This window comes from Corylus avellana, chromosome ca5, assembly GCF_901000735.1.
Source record: "Corylus avellana chromosome ca5, CavTom2PMs-1.0".
Taxonomy (NCBI): domain Eukaryota; kingdom Viridiplantae; phylum Streptophyta; class Magnoliopsida; order Fagales; family Betulaceae; genus Corylus; species Corylus avellana.
Window position 1 is genome coordinate 3,146,929 of NC_081545.1, and position 15,398 is coordinate 3,162,326.

Below are 15,398 nucleotides of genomic sequence, written 5' to 3' on the forward strand. Positions count from 1 at the left end.
ATTAAATCTGATTGGTGTTGTCAATTGTCATAATTTCAACTTTCCTAGGGTTTTCTTCTTAGAGCATTAAGAGCAGCTTTCTTATATGTGGTTATTTTATTTAAGTTTAGAGAAAATATTAAAAAAGTCACAAAAAGTCATTTATAGCCAATTTTTTTTATATTACCTCTAAATATTATGATTGCTACAGTACAACCTCATATATAAGGTTGCACTGTACTAATCTATGTGCTTATTAAAATAGAAAAAAAAAATTAAAAAAAAAAATCTCACTCTCTCCTAATTCTTAAAAAAAAGAAAAAAAAAAGTAAATAAATGATATTTAATTAGTATAGAGAATGATAAAGGGAAGCTATTATAGAGTATATGTAGATAATGAAGTAAACAGTAGTTTTAATCCTTAAATGTAGGAAAAATGACAAGGAAGTTGGTAATAATTTTAGATGGAGTTTCCAATAGTCTTATTTTTAAGCCTTTTAAGTACATGATTTTTTATTTTTTTATTTAATTTAATTTAATTAATTAAAATTTTTTTTTTTTCTTTTGTGTTACTTTGAAAATGAGGTGGTTTTTAAAATCACTACTTAACCAAAATTTAAGAGTGATCAATCACAAGTCAAATAGTAATTTTAAAAGTCACATCATTCTTGGATAGACACAAAAGTAACTTCTAGCATTACTCCTCGAACGTTTCCCCCTTTATTTATTTATTTATTTTATTTTTTTGCAAAAAAGAGGATAATTTTTTTACGTTTTTAAGTTTTGAAGTTTTCAGTTTTTTATTTTTATATATTTATATTTTTTTTGTTAAGACAAACCCGTGTCACCAATTTATTAGTATTGACATGGCACCTAACAGAATTCATCAAATATTTTGACGTAATTTCACTGCAGGGACTAAACTAATTTTTGGCATATCGTAAAGATCTATTAGTTCATTTTGATACTAGTGAGAGTTATTCGAAAATCAAATAAACTAAAGGGACTAATTTTTCATGTTTTTTCAAATTTTTATATGGAAAGAGTGATAATACCCAACAAAATATTTAATGGGTTTCTTACCAATTGCCTGACCAAGGGCTCAACCCATAGTGGTCTTTCTAGACAAGTGCAAAAAGAGTAGTGCAAATGCAGCTGACTTGCATATGGTGGTGCAAATGCAGTTGATGGGTCACGTGTTGGAAGGCACCCTTACCGAAATTGCACAGTGGCTAGCCGAGAGCAACCTGGTTGCAAAACGCCCTCGATCCTGATCTTTAGATCTACAACAATTAATATATATAATATCTTAAAAAAACTTTTTATCAGATTAACCTATTCAAATAAATTTTAAATTGTCTCACCATCTACCTGAACATGTGAGTTTTATATAAAATTTTGAGAAAAATCATATTTATATCTTATGTTTTTCATGTGAACTGAACCTAGTGATCATGATTCGGTTTTCAATTTTGATTATAAAGTTTTTAGGTTATGTCCAAATTTTCAATAAGTCTCTCTATCACTGTGGTCAAAGTTCAAACTTTTTATTTGCTACGAGAATCTCAATTGACACATGAATGTCACTTAATATCATTAATATATCATTCAGGGTCAAGACATTCATAGAAAACAAAACAAGACTTAAATCTAAAAACAAAAACCATCTTTTTCATCCTCCTAATTTCTTAGATTTGAAGCATTAGATGAAAAACTAATAACTTTGAAACTAACATTGACATTGGATCCTAACATGGACCCTAAAGTGTTAAATGAGAGACACATACATGGCAGATAAACTTCGACGTTGAAATGATAGAGGGACAAATATAAAATTTGGACAAAACTTGACGACTTCATTCTTGAAATTGAAAACTCAATAACTAAATTTAAATCAAATTCAAACTTTAAAAAGCTAAATATAATTTTTTTCCTATCTTTAAAATTGCAGCTAGCATTAATTCTTACGTTACATATATATAATTATAATTGCCATGAATTTTTAGGGGACTAGGATCCATAGCTTTCTTTGAGATCCTTATCCCATGAATCGGTCCCATATATAGGCCATAGCTTTTCTTTGATAGTGAGATGGTAATCATTAAAGCATATTCATTGCTTTGAACAAAGTGAAATGAAAAATGTGCCTTTTCACTATTTTCCTTTTTCAAACTACATGTTAATGAGTGGATGAGTAACAGTTTCATGACAGAAGGAAAAGCTCAAATCCAGTGGGGGGACGAAACTAATATCAAAATGTGGAAGGATAAATCGTTTCTAACTACTAGATTGTATGAAATACATAGATGAAGACACAAATTGATGGAAAGTTTCCCTAATTAAAGAGATATTTCATGAGAGACGTTGCCCCAGCTAAACACGTGACAATTATTATTTTACAAACCTTGAGATATTTAAATATTTTAAGAAATTATTTATGTATGAAAATTCTTAGCAAAACCAAAACACTATAAAGTGTGTTCAAAAGCTATTTCACAATAATAACAATAATAATAATAATAATATTCAAAATGAATTTCAGGCGTCAAACAATCATACAACCTTGAACAATCAATGGACATATGTCATCGATCAATCGAACCAACTTCGAACGTTTGATCATAACTGAAAATTGAACGATCAACCCCTGAGGATGAACTTTTGACAACAAAAATGCATGATTAATTAGGATTTACGTCGCATGATTAGGATCCTTTTTTTTTTTTTTTTTGACATGTCCGCACAAGAGAGGAGAGAGAAATTTGAACTAGTGACCTCCGCTTCAATGGGCATGGTCCTAGCCGATTGAGCTACCTCTTGGAAACCATGATTAGGATTCTATGATTATGTTCAAGATTTCTAGTGTAGTACATGCGTAATATTAGAATGTGGTTTGTAATTTTGTGAAAGTAAGTAAATACTTACTTTCACAAAATGCTTTACCATGCGACATGTTGATTAAACTGAGCATTATTCTTTAAATACTTACTTCTATTAAGTGATTATTTTATAAGCCTAATGTTTAGATTAAATGTTTATAACTGTATCGAAACGAATATTTTACTTAATTACAAAGTGATTTATGATTAATGAACGTAAGTGTGGATTATCATGTATAGATTATCATGTATAGATGGCTGCCAGCCTGCAATATATATATGTTTGTACCATACGAGCTTGACCCTATGGTCAAGAGATTTATGTTTATGTTTAGCTTTGGATTCAATAATTTTATAATATAACCGGTACAACTATGTTTGATTGGTGGTCACTACCGATTGACATCATTAATAAGTGTGGGCCACCTAGAGTCCAATCCGGTTTTGCTACTAGTAATGGACAATATATATATATACATATATATTTCATATGACCGGTACATCCATCCTGATACTATTATCGCATAAGCTTACTTAACTGTGGAGTTCTGATGAGATCATGACCATCATAGCTTTAAGACGTGTTATTGTCATAAATGGTATAAATATACATATAAGTATATCCCAATCTCCAAACCCAGGCGATGTGGGACGTCACAGGTGTAGTAGAGTAAGGTCGAATGTAGTCTCTTGTTTTGGTCCTTTAGAATACCACGTTGACACGTAAATAAGTGGATCTGATCATCAATGTTTCCAGCAAAATCATGTACACTCCATATGAGAAAAATGTAATTATATTTGTATGTATTCATTTTCAACAATTTGAATCTTAAAAAGAATATTCGAAAACATTATTATAAGTGCATGAACGAAGTCTCAACCCATTGTGGTCCATCTACACAAGTGTAGAAAAGTAAGGCCAAAGCAGCTGCCTTGCATATGGTGGAAATGGGGATCCCATGCTTTCCTTTTCCAAACAACCCTTTCAAAAATGGCCAAAAGCATAGCAACAACCACACACTACACAAGACCTCTCCTAGCCCTGACCCATGCCCATCATGAGCTAGTGGTTGCAGCTTCAACAAGCTCACAATTAGTGCAGACAGGTGTAGTAGACAAATGGTTGTACCTGGCACGAAAACTGGGGACTCGTCAAAGGTGAACCTCCCAGCATCATTATCATTCATAGAGTCACTAGATTGGTCTTTTTTGGTCACTTCAAAAACTGTCTCTGAGATTCCTAAGAGCTTCAACACGACACTCAGAAATCCGAAGAACCATGCTGTCATGGTTGTAATTCTTGCCATTCTTTGGCTATTCCACCAAGCTCGGATTGATTGGCCAGTTCGTAGGTACTCGGATAAAGTGTATAGGCTGTAAATGACGAAGAGAGCAACTAGTACCCAAAAGACTGGTTCATTAACCTACATATATACACACACTATAAGCTTTTAAAAAAGAAAATAAATCTATCAAACAGATTTAGAGTTTGTTTGGAATTGCATTTGAGAAATAGAACTTTTCAGTCAAAAAGAGTTTTTAGGCAAAAGTTTCATTTTTAAGCATTTTTAGGTTTTTTAGATCATTAAAAACACTTTTAATTTTTTTAACAAACGAGTATTTTTTTCTTCAAACATTGAATGTTAAAAGTACTTTTAGACCCCTTAAACACAATCTCAAATATACCCTTAGAATTGGACGTACGATTGTCGTTAGTCGTACCTTTGGTAAGAAGGAGGAGTTGGTGATGATACAATACACTGGAAGAGCAGCATAACATAGCTCAGGGACGGAGCGTAGGCCCCAAGAGAAGATATACAAATAGGCCAAGCATTGCCTCAATTGGAGCTTCTCAAACAGGGCGGCAAATATGGGACAATTTTTGCTCACTAGAATTTCAAGTAGGCCAGTGGCCCACCTCTTTTGTTGGGTCATTGCAGTAGGCCCACCCGAAGGTGCACACCCTAAGAAGGCTGGTGGGTAGGGCGTGCAATAGATGGATTTCCAACCCTTTTTATGTATTGTTAGCCCAGTTAAAACGTCCTCTGTCGTTGATCCATATCTCCAGCCCAACTGAAATGGAGAAGCCACAACATGAGAGAAGACCCGGAGACAGAAAAATTATAATAATTAAGATGATAATAAGGATGTGTATCACAATATTGTTTCAATCGAGACAAAAAGAAAAGGAAAACAAAATATCCAAATAATTAAAAAAAAAAAATCCAAATGGTAAATCATTATAATGACCAGAGATCAACATAAATTGCGATAATAGATTACCAACGAACAAATTTTAAATGCTTTGTAGCCAGAGACGGAGGGAGGGGAACCGGGGTGGGCCATGGTCCTCCCAAAATAAGGAAAAAAAATATAATAAGTAAAAAAAAAAAATTAAAAAAATTAAAAAAAGTAAAGTTAATGTTTTAATTTTAGTCATTTGGCCCCTCCAAAAAATAAAAAAAATTGGCCATATTTTTAAAATTTTTGGCCATATCCAATAAAAACTTTTGGCCCTATTTTTAATTTTGTTGGCCCATACCCACTAATTTTTTTTTATTTTTGGCCCTTACTTTCAAATGTCCACTTTTTTTTTGCTCTTACGGTAGTTTTTAGTTCATAAAAAACAACAAAAATAATTTTTTTTTAATAAAAAAAATTCTAAAAAACAAAAAACAAAAAAAAAAATTGACTGTCCCCTCCCATAAAATTTCCTGGCTCCGTATATAATGGAGCTAGTAAAAAAATGTTAATATGAGCTCTCAATTAAGGGATTCCATATTTGTTGGTTACTAATTACCTCTGTACCCCAGCTACTATTATATTCGTAGCTGCAATTGGCAACTTGGTGTGCTGCTTCAATAGAGTCTGAAAGATGGTTAGGTGGATCTGTATTCCCTTTTAAAGCATGAGCTGCTGACTTGATCAACTCTTTTGAACTCCCAAATTCTAAAAGCCAATTCTCAACCAATTTTCCTATCAAAGGGAAAAAGAAAAATAGTCATATAAAAACAAAATCAAAAACAAAAATTTTGTGTTTTTGTACACAATTGGATTTTTGAGAATCATGACATTTTCTTATAAATAGAAAAAAAAAAAAAAAAAAAAAAAAAAAGGTAATTCACATACCGTTTATTGATTCCACATTATCTGGATATAGGCCATAAATAATTTTTCGTCTATGGAAACATCCAGTTCCCCCGTAAAGCGGTCCTTGAAGTCCAGACATTCCATGCGTCATATACTTTTTGTGAACATGCAAAATATGGTAAAGTACTTGACCAATTAGTGAGTGACATTTAAAAAAAGAAGGAAAAATATATTTAAATAAATTTGACGCACTTCAAACAAAACCACAAGTTGATTGCCATATGGGTCATCTTTTAATCCATCATAGAACATCTGTGGGAATTGAACATATGCACTTTCTTTTTCACTCTTGGAACCTAGTAGCAGACACATTGCATGAAGAACAACTTTTGGATTGTTAACAAACATATCGCAGTCCACATTCAGCATATAGGGAGCATTCGACATCAATCCAGAGACTCTCGTCTATAAAAGAGAAAAACAGTTCAAAATTATAGAGAAATAATGTTAGGATTTAAAAGTTATCCTTAAGAACTAAAAAACTAAATGAATTATAAACTAATCCTTCGCATAAATAGCATAATCTCACTAGAACGTTCATGGCACCCGCTTTGTAATGATGTGGATGCTTATGTCGCTTCTCCCTAGACACATACACCAAATGCGGTAATCCATCTGCAAGACCTTCCTTGTTCTCACACATAACCTACAATAAATTGGAAAATGTTTTGAGTTACTACAACTTCTATTACAATTTTATTATAATCTCGTGTAAAAATCTATATAGATTGAAATGTGTACTGCCTCGTTACCATTTACATTTTAGTAATTGATATAGTGAGTATTAATTAAGTGGACTAGTATGATGGTTTGTAAACGTGATAAGTGTTATATAGATTGTTACGTTATTCACATTTTAGTGACTGATATGGTAAGTGTTAAATGGATTGTTGTGGAACATATAGTAAAAGCTATAGTTATCCTAATAAGACTCCAACAAAATTATCTAAATGAGCCTTTTTGGAAATTACGTATCATCAAATCTTGAATATATACCTTGTTTGTTCTCCTTAAGCTTAGGGTAATAAAAGTATATAGGTTCAATTCCCATAATAGTCACTGGTCACTAGTCATGGGACTATTTTGCCAATTTGTACACGGCCAACAAAATCTATAATATATTGAGTTTACCTTGATAATAGCCGGATGGTTTTTGCGATCTACATTTAAGAATTCTGCAAACTCCCCTCTAAAATCACATGGCATGGACTTTTGGGAGGCATCCTCAACTTTATGGCAAAGCTGCTCGTACTCAACCTAAAAAATATCAAGTTTAATTATTATTTATCATAAAAGTCTAAGAAATGATAAATGGCAAATTATTATATTATCATGTTAAAAGAATATCATTTTAAGACTTCTTTTCACATGTGTAATTTGAAGGGTAGGCTATTTAGTAAACTCCTATATATAGGACTGTGATATAATATGAGATGATCCAAGAGCTGAATATCATTGCCACACTATCAATTTCTTTAACAGTAGTATACGAGTTTACTAAATAGCATTATTCAAAAACTAATTTTCACAACTCCAGCTTTTGATTACCTTCATCCTTTTCCATTCTTGTTGGAACTCCCAAGAGCTATCACTGAACGTTAGGGAGTTATCGGCAAAATATCTAAATGGAGCTCTGACTTGAATATTGTACTTCTTACAGAATGGAACCCAGAGCCTGGCAAACTTTGAGGCTTCAGAAAGAGAGTAGTAGGTCAAGGGAGAACAACCATCATCGGATACATAGCAGGCTAGCTTGTGAGCTGGGTAATCAACTGCCAACAAAGAGAGCACGGTGTTTATGGTAATGATAGGAGGTTCAAGCACAGGATCTGCAGTTGTCACAAACATGTCCACTGAGGGAAGCTCCGTTACCCTATCAAAGAAGAATAATAAATACAAGGGATCATATGAATATGAAAGCTTTCCAGTTTCCACTAAAACTTTTTATAGAACATGTTATAAAAACATTTATGTTACCTTGGCAAGAGGTTGTTCGGGTATGTTTTGTATTGAACAGGATTCCATTTGTTGCTCATGACTAGAACCCAGGTGAAGGTGAACCATGATTCGCATAGGAAGGCAAGGAGCCAAGTGAGGCCATGGTCTTTGAACAAGAGGATACGATAAACAAGGAGAGAAAGGAGAAGGAAGAGGATTATGACATCAATGACTCTTTGTGCAGTGTTTTTCCGAGTAGTTTTGTCACATAAAGGGAGAAAGTTGGGAGTGGCCATGTCTGTTCTATAATCTATTGAAGATTTGAAGGTGTTTAAATCTCCGGGACATGTGTTTGTGAATTTATAGTAGAGACTAGAGAGCAGGTTGTTTCGTACATAGTTGCACAATTTGGTTTGTATGGGCATGCCCAAGGAGTTGGTACCACATAGTAATGATATACAGAACACTGGCGTGCATAAACAGTCATGCACGCCGATGTTAGAATTTATATATATATATATATATATATATATATGTATATGACTGTTCATACACGCTAGTATACTGCAGATCACCGCTATGGTATCACATGTTTTTTAAATTGAGATGCTCATCATGATTACATATTCCATCACTTGTTGACTTGAAATATATCAAATCACACAGCCTTTCAGTTTTTATTTATTAATATTATTATTATTTTTTATTTCCAAGTGGTTATGAATTTGCACATGCTGCAGAAACTAGGTCGTTTTTAGCCGATTTTTCACTACTAAAATAGACACCTAAACTAGGTCGTTTTTAGCCGATTTTGATTACTAAAATAGACACCCCTATTCAGCCTTTTGTGGACTAACCATAAAAACATAGTGAGAACGACAAAGCACCGAAAGCTCAAGAAAGCAGCCGCTGGCTGTGAAATAGATAGATCATAAGAGAGAAAACAGCTGGCACCTTTTCTCACGCTTTAGGTGGCTTAGAGAATTTAGAAGTTTTCTTTCTTGTCAAAATCTTTTTTTCTTTTTCCTTTTTTTTAAGGGATAGGTTTTTTTCCGATTAGAATTTAGTCCTTGAGTTTTCAATTTCAAGTAAACAGTTATTAGATTTTGTCCAAGTTTAAAATAGGCTTTAATGTAAAAAATAATGGTTTGTCATTTGTTATATGTCTCATTTGATATGTCATAAACACTCACATGCAATGTCACGTCAAAAGTATTAAGTCATTCATAAAAACCAAAAGACCCAAAAAAAAAAACATCGATTTAACACGAACTTAGAGAGACACAAAACTTAAGAACCTAAGAAGTTAACCCACAGTAACAAAAGACTTCGGTTCCATCGGCGTAGCATTACATTAGGGTGTTGAGATGATGTGAACGTGCATGTCAAATGAGACATGCATATGTGGGAGATGACAAACTATTAATTTTAACGGTAAAGTGATAGATTGACTTATTTTAAATTTGGGCAATACCTAAGGACCTTATTCTTGAAGTTAAATAATTTCAAATCAAAACTTAAGGACTAAATATGCTTTTTCCTATTTTTTAATAGTAAATTTCTTTTAATCATCTTGGTTACATAGATCTTAATTTTATGTGTGATTTAATTATTTTTATATAGTTATCTTGTTATTTTAAAATTATTTTGTCAAAACAAATATTGATTTAGTATTGAAATGAAAAGTGCATTTTTTTCTTGATGGTCTCTGCCTCTAAATCAAACCAAATGTCAATTTTAGTGTTCTAATTAAATTGTTGGAAAAACTTCACAAAACTCGCTATAAACTTTCATGTGTTTTGACCAAATCAAGTCAATTTTGCCTCTTGATATTCAAAAACTCTCAATTTAAAGTATCGAATTTTTAATTTTTTGCAATGTCCCACTTCCGTTAAATCTCGTCAAACTTCAAAAGATGCCCTTTTTTTATTATAAAAAATAAAATAAGAAATTGCAAAGATTCAAAATTTGTCAGGATTTAACGGAATTTGCAAAAATACTTACGCCTGAATATTTTCAATTTTTTTTTAAAAAAAAAAAATTTATAAAAAATGGGTATTTTGAGAATTTTGACAAGATTTAATGGAATTAGGACATTGCAAAAAATTAAAAGTTTAATACCCTAAATTGAGAGTTTTTGACATTAAGAGATAATTTTAAAATATGTGAAAGTTCATAGAGTTTTGTGGAGTTTGTCCTAAATTTTGTTTATTCCTTTCTTTTTTGTTTTCTGCCCTCCTAAAATTATTTAGTGACACTGACAACATATTGAGTGAGTCACCGATGACAGAAGTACTTGTCACTATTGATTTTCTTTTTTTAGACCACTTGTTAATGAGGGGACAAGTAACTTCATCAGAGGAGGAAAGGCCCAAAGAGACAAAAAAATAAATTCAAGTGTGGTTTGCACTCTCTCTCTAGTGACACTGACAACATATTGAGTGAGTCACCGATGACAGAAGTACTTGTCACTATTAGCTACGTTTGGCAAGAGGAGGTCCAGCACTGTAGCGTTCCAGCTACAGTGCTGTCTGACACCAATCTTAACTTTGCGATTTTTTTTTTTAAAAAAAAAAAACAAAGCATTAGAATGGGGTTAAAAATTGCTGCACGTAATTATTATTATTATTATTTTTTTTAAATCGAAAAAAAAAAAAAGGAGGAGAATGATGGGTGGTTCTAGGCCACCCTTAATAAATAGGGTGGCCGACAATTCCATTTCGGCATGGGATTACCGCCAAACTACCTTGGGGTCCGGTCCGGCTGCATACTTTACTATACCTACCCTCCGCCACCCTTTTTTTTGGTTTTTTTTTCCTCCCCCTTTTTTTTTTTTTTTTTTGCTTTAAAAGAAAAAAAAAATTACGTGCAGCAATTTTTAACCCCATTTTAATGCTTTGTTTTTTTTTTTTAAAAAAAAAAAAAAATCGCAAAGTTAAGATTGGTGTCAGACAGCACTGTAGCTGGAACAGTACCGTTCCAGCTACAGTGCTGGACCTCCCCTTGCCAAACGTAGCTATTGATTTTCTTTTTTTAGACCACTTGTTAATGAGGGGACAAGTAACTTCATCAGAGGAGGAAAGGGCCAAAGAGACAAAAAAATAAATTCAAGTGTGGTTTGCACTCTCTCTCTTCTTTTATTTTTTCTTCTTTGATGCCACTTGATGCCATATTATATCATCTGGTACACGTTCTAGGGATTCCCTGTGCTTAGGAGTCATTGCTAACCAAAATAAATAAATAAATATTCAATTGTGGTTGGCACTCTCTCTCTTCTATTAATTTTTTTTTTTTTTATTTGATGTCACATAATGCTATATATATTATGTTAAGTACTTACAATTATAAGTGTTTTATATGACTTAAGTACAAGTTTAGGCTCTGTTTTTTTCTTATCGATCTAGTCCTGATAGTATCTCCCCTCGGTCCCAGTTGAGTCCTGATAGGGTTTCGATTAGGTACTGGTAGCGTCTCAGTCAGGTCCTAGCACGGTTCCAACGACATCTTGGTTGTCGATTTGAGAATAAAATGCTCAAACTCAAAAAATGGTTTACGATTTTTAAAAAACAAAAACATTTTCTAAAAAATTAAAGTAATTTTTTTTTTTGTCAAACCAAAAATATTTTTTCATTAATTACTACTTTCCGTTGCGCCAAACTCGCTAAAATATGAAAAATATATTCTAGAAAAAATCATTTTACCCAAAACAGACGGAGCTTAAATGATGACTTCTACATAAAATTTATAATATATTATGCTGCTACTCTCTATGGATTCCATACGACTCAGAACTGAACGCAGCGTATGATTGCTCAGATACTAAGCCATTTCAACTACAGCTTCACCGACATCCTTAATTTTCAGTTGCCAAATGAGTAAAGTTTGTAAAAGACAAAATTGTGAATCTGGACAAAACTTAATTTCATAGGGAACTTCATTTCATAGGCAACTTCACATATCCTTCCACCTAGAATTCAATTATATATATATGCACTGACCACTGTGATTAAAAACACAAAGCACACATGAAATGTGAATATTGACGATGCTAGTTTCTGGTTTTCTATTCTCTGTATTTTGTTGCCTTATATTAATGCATTGCACGGCTAAAATATGATTCTTGGCAATAAACGATACATATCCTCGTCTCGTCTTCTGAAAGACACAGTTTTTCTCTAAATTAAATATGGTTGGAAATACTTTTTTTCAACAATCTATAATAATGATATATGTACGTCTTTGGAGAACACAAATAATTCAGACACAAAGTACTTAAACACTAAAAATTGCTTTTAACTTTTATCACACGTACCGTTTTTGACCTACATGGATGCCAAATTATGGTGCTAGCTAGGTTCTATGGATTCCCCCTATACGCTCAATTAGATATTCATTGTCAACAATTTGAATCCCAAAACGAATAGTATAAACCATTATTATAATTCCATGAACAAAGTATATACTTACATACATCTTAATGTTTTGTGTATGTGATTTAATTATTTTTATACAGTTATTTTTTTATTTTAAAATTATTTTGTCAAAACAGATATTGATTAAGAGACGGAAATGAGAAGTGCAATTTTTTCATGATGGTCTCCGCCTCTAGATTTTAGTGTTCTAATTAAATTATTTTTATTCTTTTCTTTGTGTTCTCTGACCTCCTAAAATTATTTAGCGACTACATATTGATTGAGGATTGCAAAGGACCCTTTTCAATTTAAACCACTTGTTAAGGAGGGGACAAGTAACTCTTACATCAGAGAAGAAAAGGCGTAAAGAGACAAAAATAAATAAATAAATAAAGGATATTCAAAATGATTCACGTCAATATCGTTTTCATCTTTTCTTCATCTCATCCTATAAGTTCAATAGATCAATCATACGATTTGTGGGCTTATATGGATCCTACACAAATTTGGTTGAAAAATGAATGCTTCATTAATTGACTAACACTCTCTCTCCCTTCTTTTATTTTGTTTCTTCATTAATATGACACCACATTTTTTCTTTTACATGTCCACACAAAGGGAGGGAAAGGAGAGGAAAGATTCGATCTATTGACCTCTGCTTTGTAAGGTGTGGTCTATAGCCAATTGAGCTATCTCAATCTTGGGGATGATATGATGCCACTTGATGCCATATTATATATGCATGTCTTTTTTTTAACTGGTAGAATTTTTTTTTTTTTTTTTTTCCACTGAATTGGAGAAACTTTCTCTTACCTAATCTATAATACACTACAAAAAAAAAGCCATTTTTTCACGTGGCAAACAGTAATATTTTTTTGCCACATCAGTAAATGCTGACGTGCCAAAAGTGGCACGTCAACAAATTATTTGCTAACGTGCCAAAAGTTGCACGTCAACATTTACTGACGTGTTGAAAACAACACATCAGTATTTCCTGACGTGTCATAATTGACACGTCAGTAAATTTGAACCCAATTTAATTTGACATCATTTTAAAATTAATAACTAATTGATTTATTATTTACTGACATGTCAAATATTGACACGTCAATAAATAATGACGTGCTATACTGACACGTCAGAAATTTATTGACGTGTCAGTATAGCACGTCAACAGTTAGTGACGTGTCAAAGTGACACGTCATTAATTATTGACGTGTCACTTTGGCACGTCACTAACTATAATATATATTTAGATTTTATATATATAAATAATATATAATATATATGATCCCAACATTATTAGGTTTAATATTGTACAATATGATCGATCCCAATTAACATTCAATAAAATTAATTTTTAGAAAACAAACACCAGTACTTTAATACTTTTCTTTTATAACACCGTAACCCATTTCAACATTCAAAAATAAAAATAAAAAATTAATTTATGACTGTTAGCCATGTTTTACTCGAAATATATATATATATATATATATATAGCAAAACCATGCAAAAGGATATATATATAACATTAATTTAACGTGCATGGTTCAAATTAACCTAAAGGATATATATATATATATAACATGCATTTTTCTCGTTCATTTAATTATGAGATACCAAATTTGGTATCTCATTAATTAAAATAATTAAAGTAACATTGGTGATCGATAATATTAAAGTTTTGACACATACACACTGGAAGCCGTCAAGGATGAAGCATTTCGGGATATGGGCTCCAAGCTGCGGACTTGGAGGCACGATCTTAAAAAAATTTGTGCCATTACCGAGGAAGATACTCCAGACACTATTCGGGCAAGACTGGGGGGACAGACGCTAGGCGAGTACAATGCCATCGACTTGGATATATTATTGGAGAGATGGTGTACCCAGGAGAATAGGGTAGGTCATGAGTTAAACTATTTGTGTTGTGTAGTGTCATTAATTGTAATTGTGTTAGTATTAACATATTAAAAGTGTTAACTGTGTAGGAGTATACGGCGAAAATGAAGAGATTGCGAGCATTAAATGATTCACCACATTGCACCGGATCAAAGAGTTATGCCAGGTTGACACATGAGGAGGTAAGTGTGTAATTTATCCTATACTTATAGATGTGAACGTACATGTTATCATTTGATATATTAATATGGTATATGTATGTCCTATTTTATTTGCAGGCCGAACGTTTGGGCCATCAACCTACTCGTGCACAAAATTATGTCCGTTCACACACGAAGAAGAACGGTTCATATTCGAATGATATTGTGAAGGAGAGATGTGTATGCTGCTCACCTTTTATATGTTGTTTTGCTTGTATATTTGATAAATTATTTGCGATTAATAGTTGTGCCCGCCCCCCACTGACTCAATAATTAATGTGACATACAGGAACGGATGAAGGAGCTTATACCTACCGACCTTGCAGCATCGTCTAGCATCACAAAGGGAACGATCAAGTGGGCGCCAAACGACGCATTTGCCCAAGCAATTGGAAATAAGCCTGAGTATGCCGGTAGGTTCGGATGGCTGGACCAAATATTCTGCCTGTGCAAGGGACCATACGCTCATACTATACACAGTCACAGGCACGGTCAGAAAACGCCAAGCACTCCACGATATCACAAGACACACTTGATAGAGCGCTTGAGGCGGAGAGGGCGAAGCACAAGGAAGAGATAGATGCGTTGTTGGCCGAGAACAATGCGCGGGTAGCTCAGCAAGTGGCGGAACAGATGGCTGAGAACAATGCGCGGGTAGCTCGACAGGTAGCTGAACATGAGGCTGAACGTCAGGCAAGGTTTGATGCCCGTTTCCGCCAACTCGAGGAACTAATGCGGTTTCACACCCCACCAGACAACGCTTCCCCACCCGTTACGATGGTGCGATCGTCGGTCGACAGTAGATCAGGTAATGACCTTTGTTAATAGTCAATTTAGTTGTAGAATTGTCCATATATATATATGAACTTCTAAATTTAGAGTTTAGATATGTTGTAGTCATTCTCAATAATTAATGATGTTGTAAATCCTGCTTA

General features: G+C 33.1%; 2 protein-coding genes across 2 annotated transcripts; one reads left to right on the forward strand and one right to left on the reverse strand.

Annotated features, from left to right (window-relative positions):
* Nucleotides 1-3,636: 3,636 nt before the first annotated feature.
* On the reverse strand, nucleotides 3,637-8,248 carry LOC132180508 (cellulose synthase-like protein H1). The gene is made up of 9 exons (XM_059593368.1): nucleotides 7,986-8,248; nucleotides 7,557-7,881; nucleotides 7,140-7,265; nucleotides 6,538-6,654; nucleotides 6,201-6,413; nucleotides 5,988-6,102; nucleotides 5,659-5,834; nucleotides 4,581-4,931; nucleotides 3,637-4,282 (listed from the first exon to the last, which is right to left on the reverse strand). The coding sequence occupies exons 1-9, from the start codon at nucleotides 8,240-8,242 to the stop codon at nucleotides 3,713-3,715; spliced, it is 2,250 nt and encodes a 749-aa protein (XP_059449351.1). The 5' UTR covers nucleotides 8,243-8,248; the 3' UTR covers nucleotides 3,637-3,712.
* Nucleotides 8,249-14,092: 5,844 nt separating this feature from the next.
* On the forward strand, nucleotides 14,093-15,043 carry LOC132181549 (uncharacterized). Its single transcript, XM_059594802.1, has 4 exons — nucleotides 14,093-14,263; nucleotides 14,353-14,445; nucleotides 14,542-14,643; nucleotides 14,753-15,043. The coding sequence occupies exons 1-4, from the start codon at nucleotides 14,093-14,095 to the stop codon at nucleotides 15,041-15,043; spliced, it is 657 nt and encodes a 218-aa protein (XP_059450785.1).
* Nucleotides 15,044-15,398: the final 355 nt, after the last annotated feature.

Bases quoted from the DNA above. Each gene is read 5' to 3' on its own strand.
- LOC132180508 (XM_059593368.1), bottom strand. From the start codon at position 8,242: ATGGCCACTCCCAACTTTCTCCCTTTATGTGACAAAACTACTCGGAAA. The intron at 7,266-7,556 runs GTAATCAAAAGC...GATATTTTTTAG, and splicing joins AAGAATGGAAAAGGATGAAG to GTTGAGTACGAGCAGCTTTG. The intron at 4,283-4,580 runs GTACGACTAACG...GTATATATGTAG, and splicing joins ACTCCTCCTTCTTACCAAAG to GTTAATGAACCAGTCTTTTG.
- LOC132181549 (XM_059594802.1), top strand. From the start codon at position 14,093: ATGGGCTCCAAGCTGCGGACTTGGAGGCACGATCTTAAAAAAATTTGT. The intron at 14,264-14,352 runs GTAGGTCATGAG...TTAACTGTGTAG, and splicing joins GGTGTACCCAGGAGAATAGG to GAGTATACGGCGAAAATGAA. The intron at 14,446-14,541 runs GTAAGTGTGTAA...TTTTATTTGCAG, and splicing joins CCAGGTTGACACATGAGGAG to GCCGAACGTTTGGGCCATCA.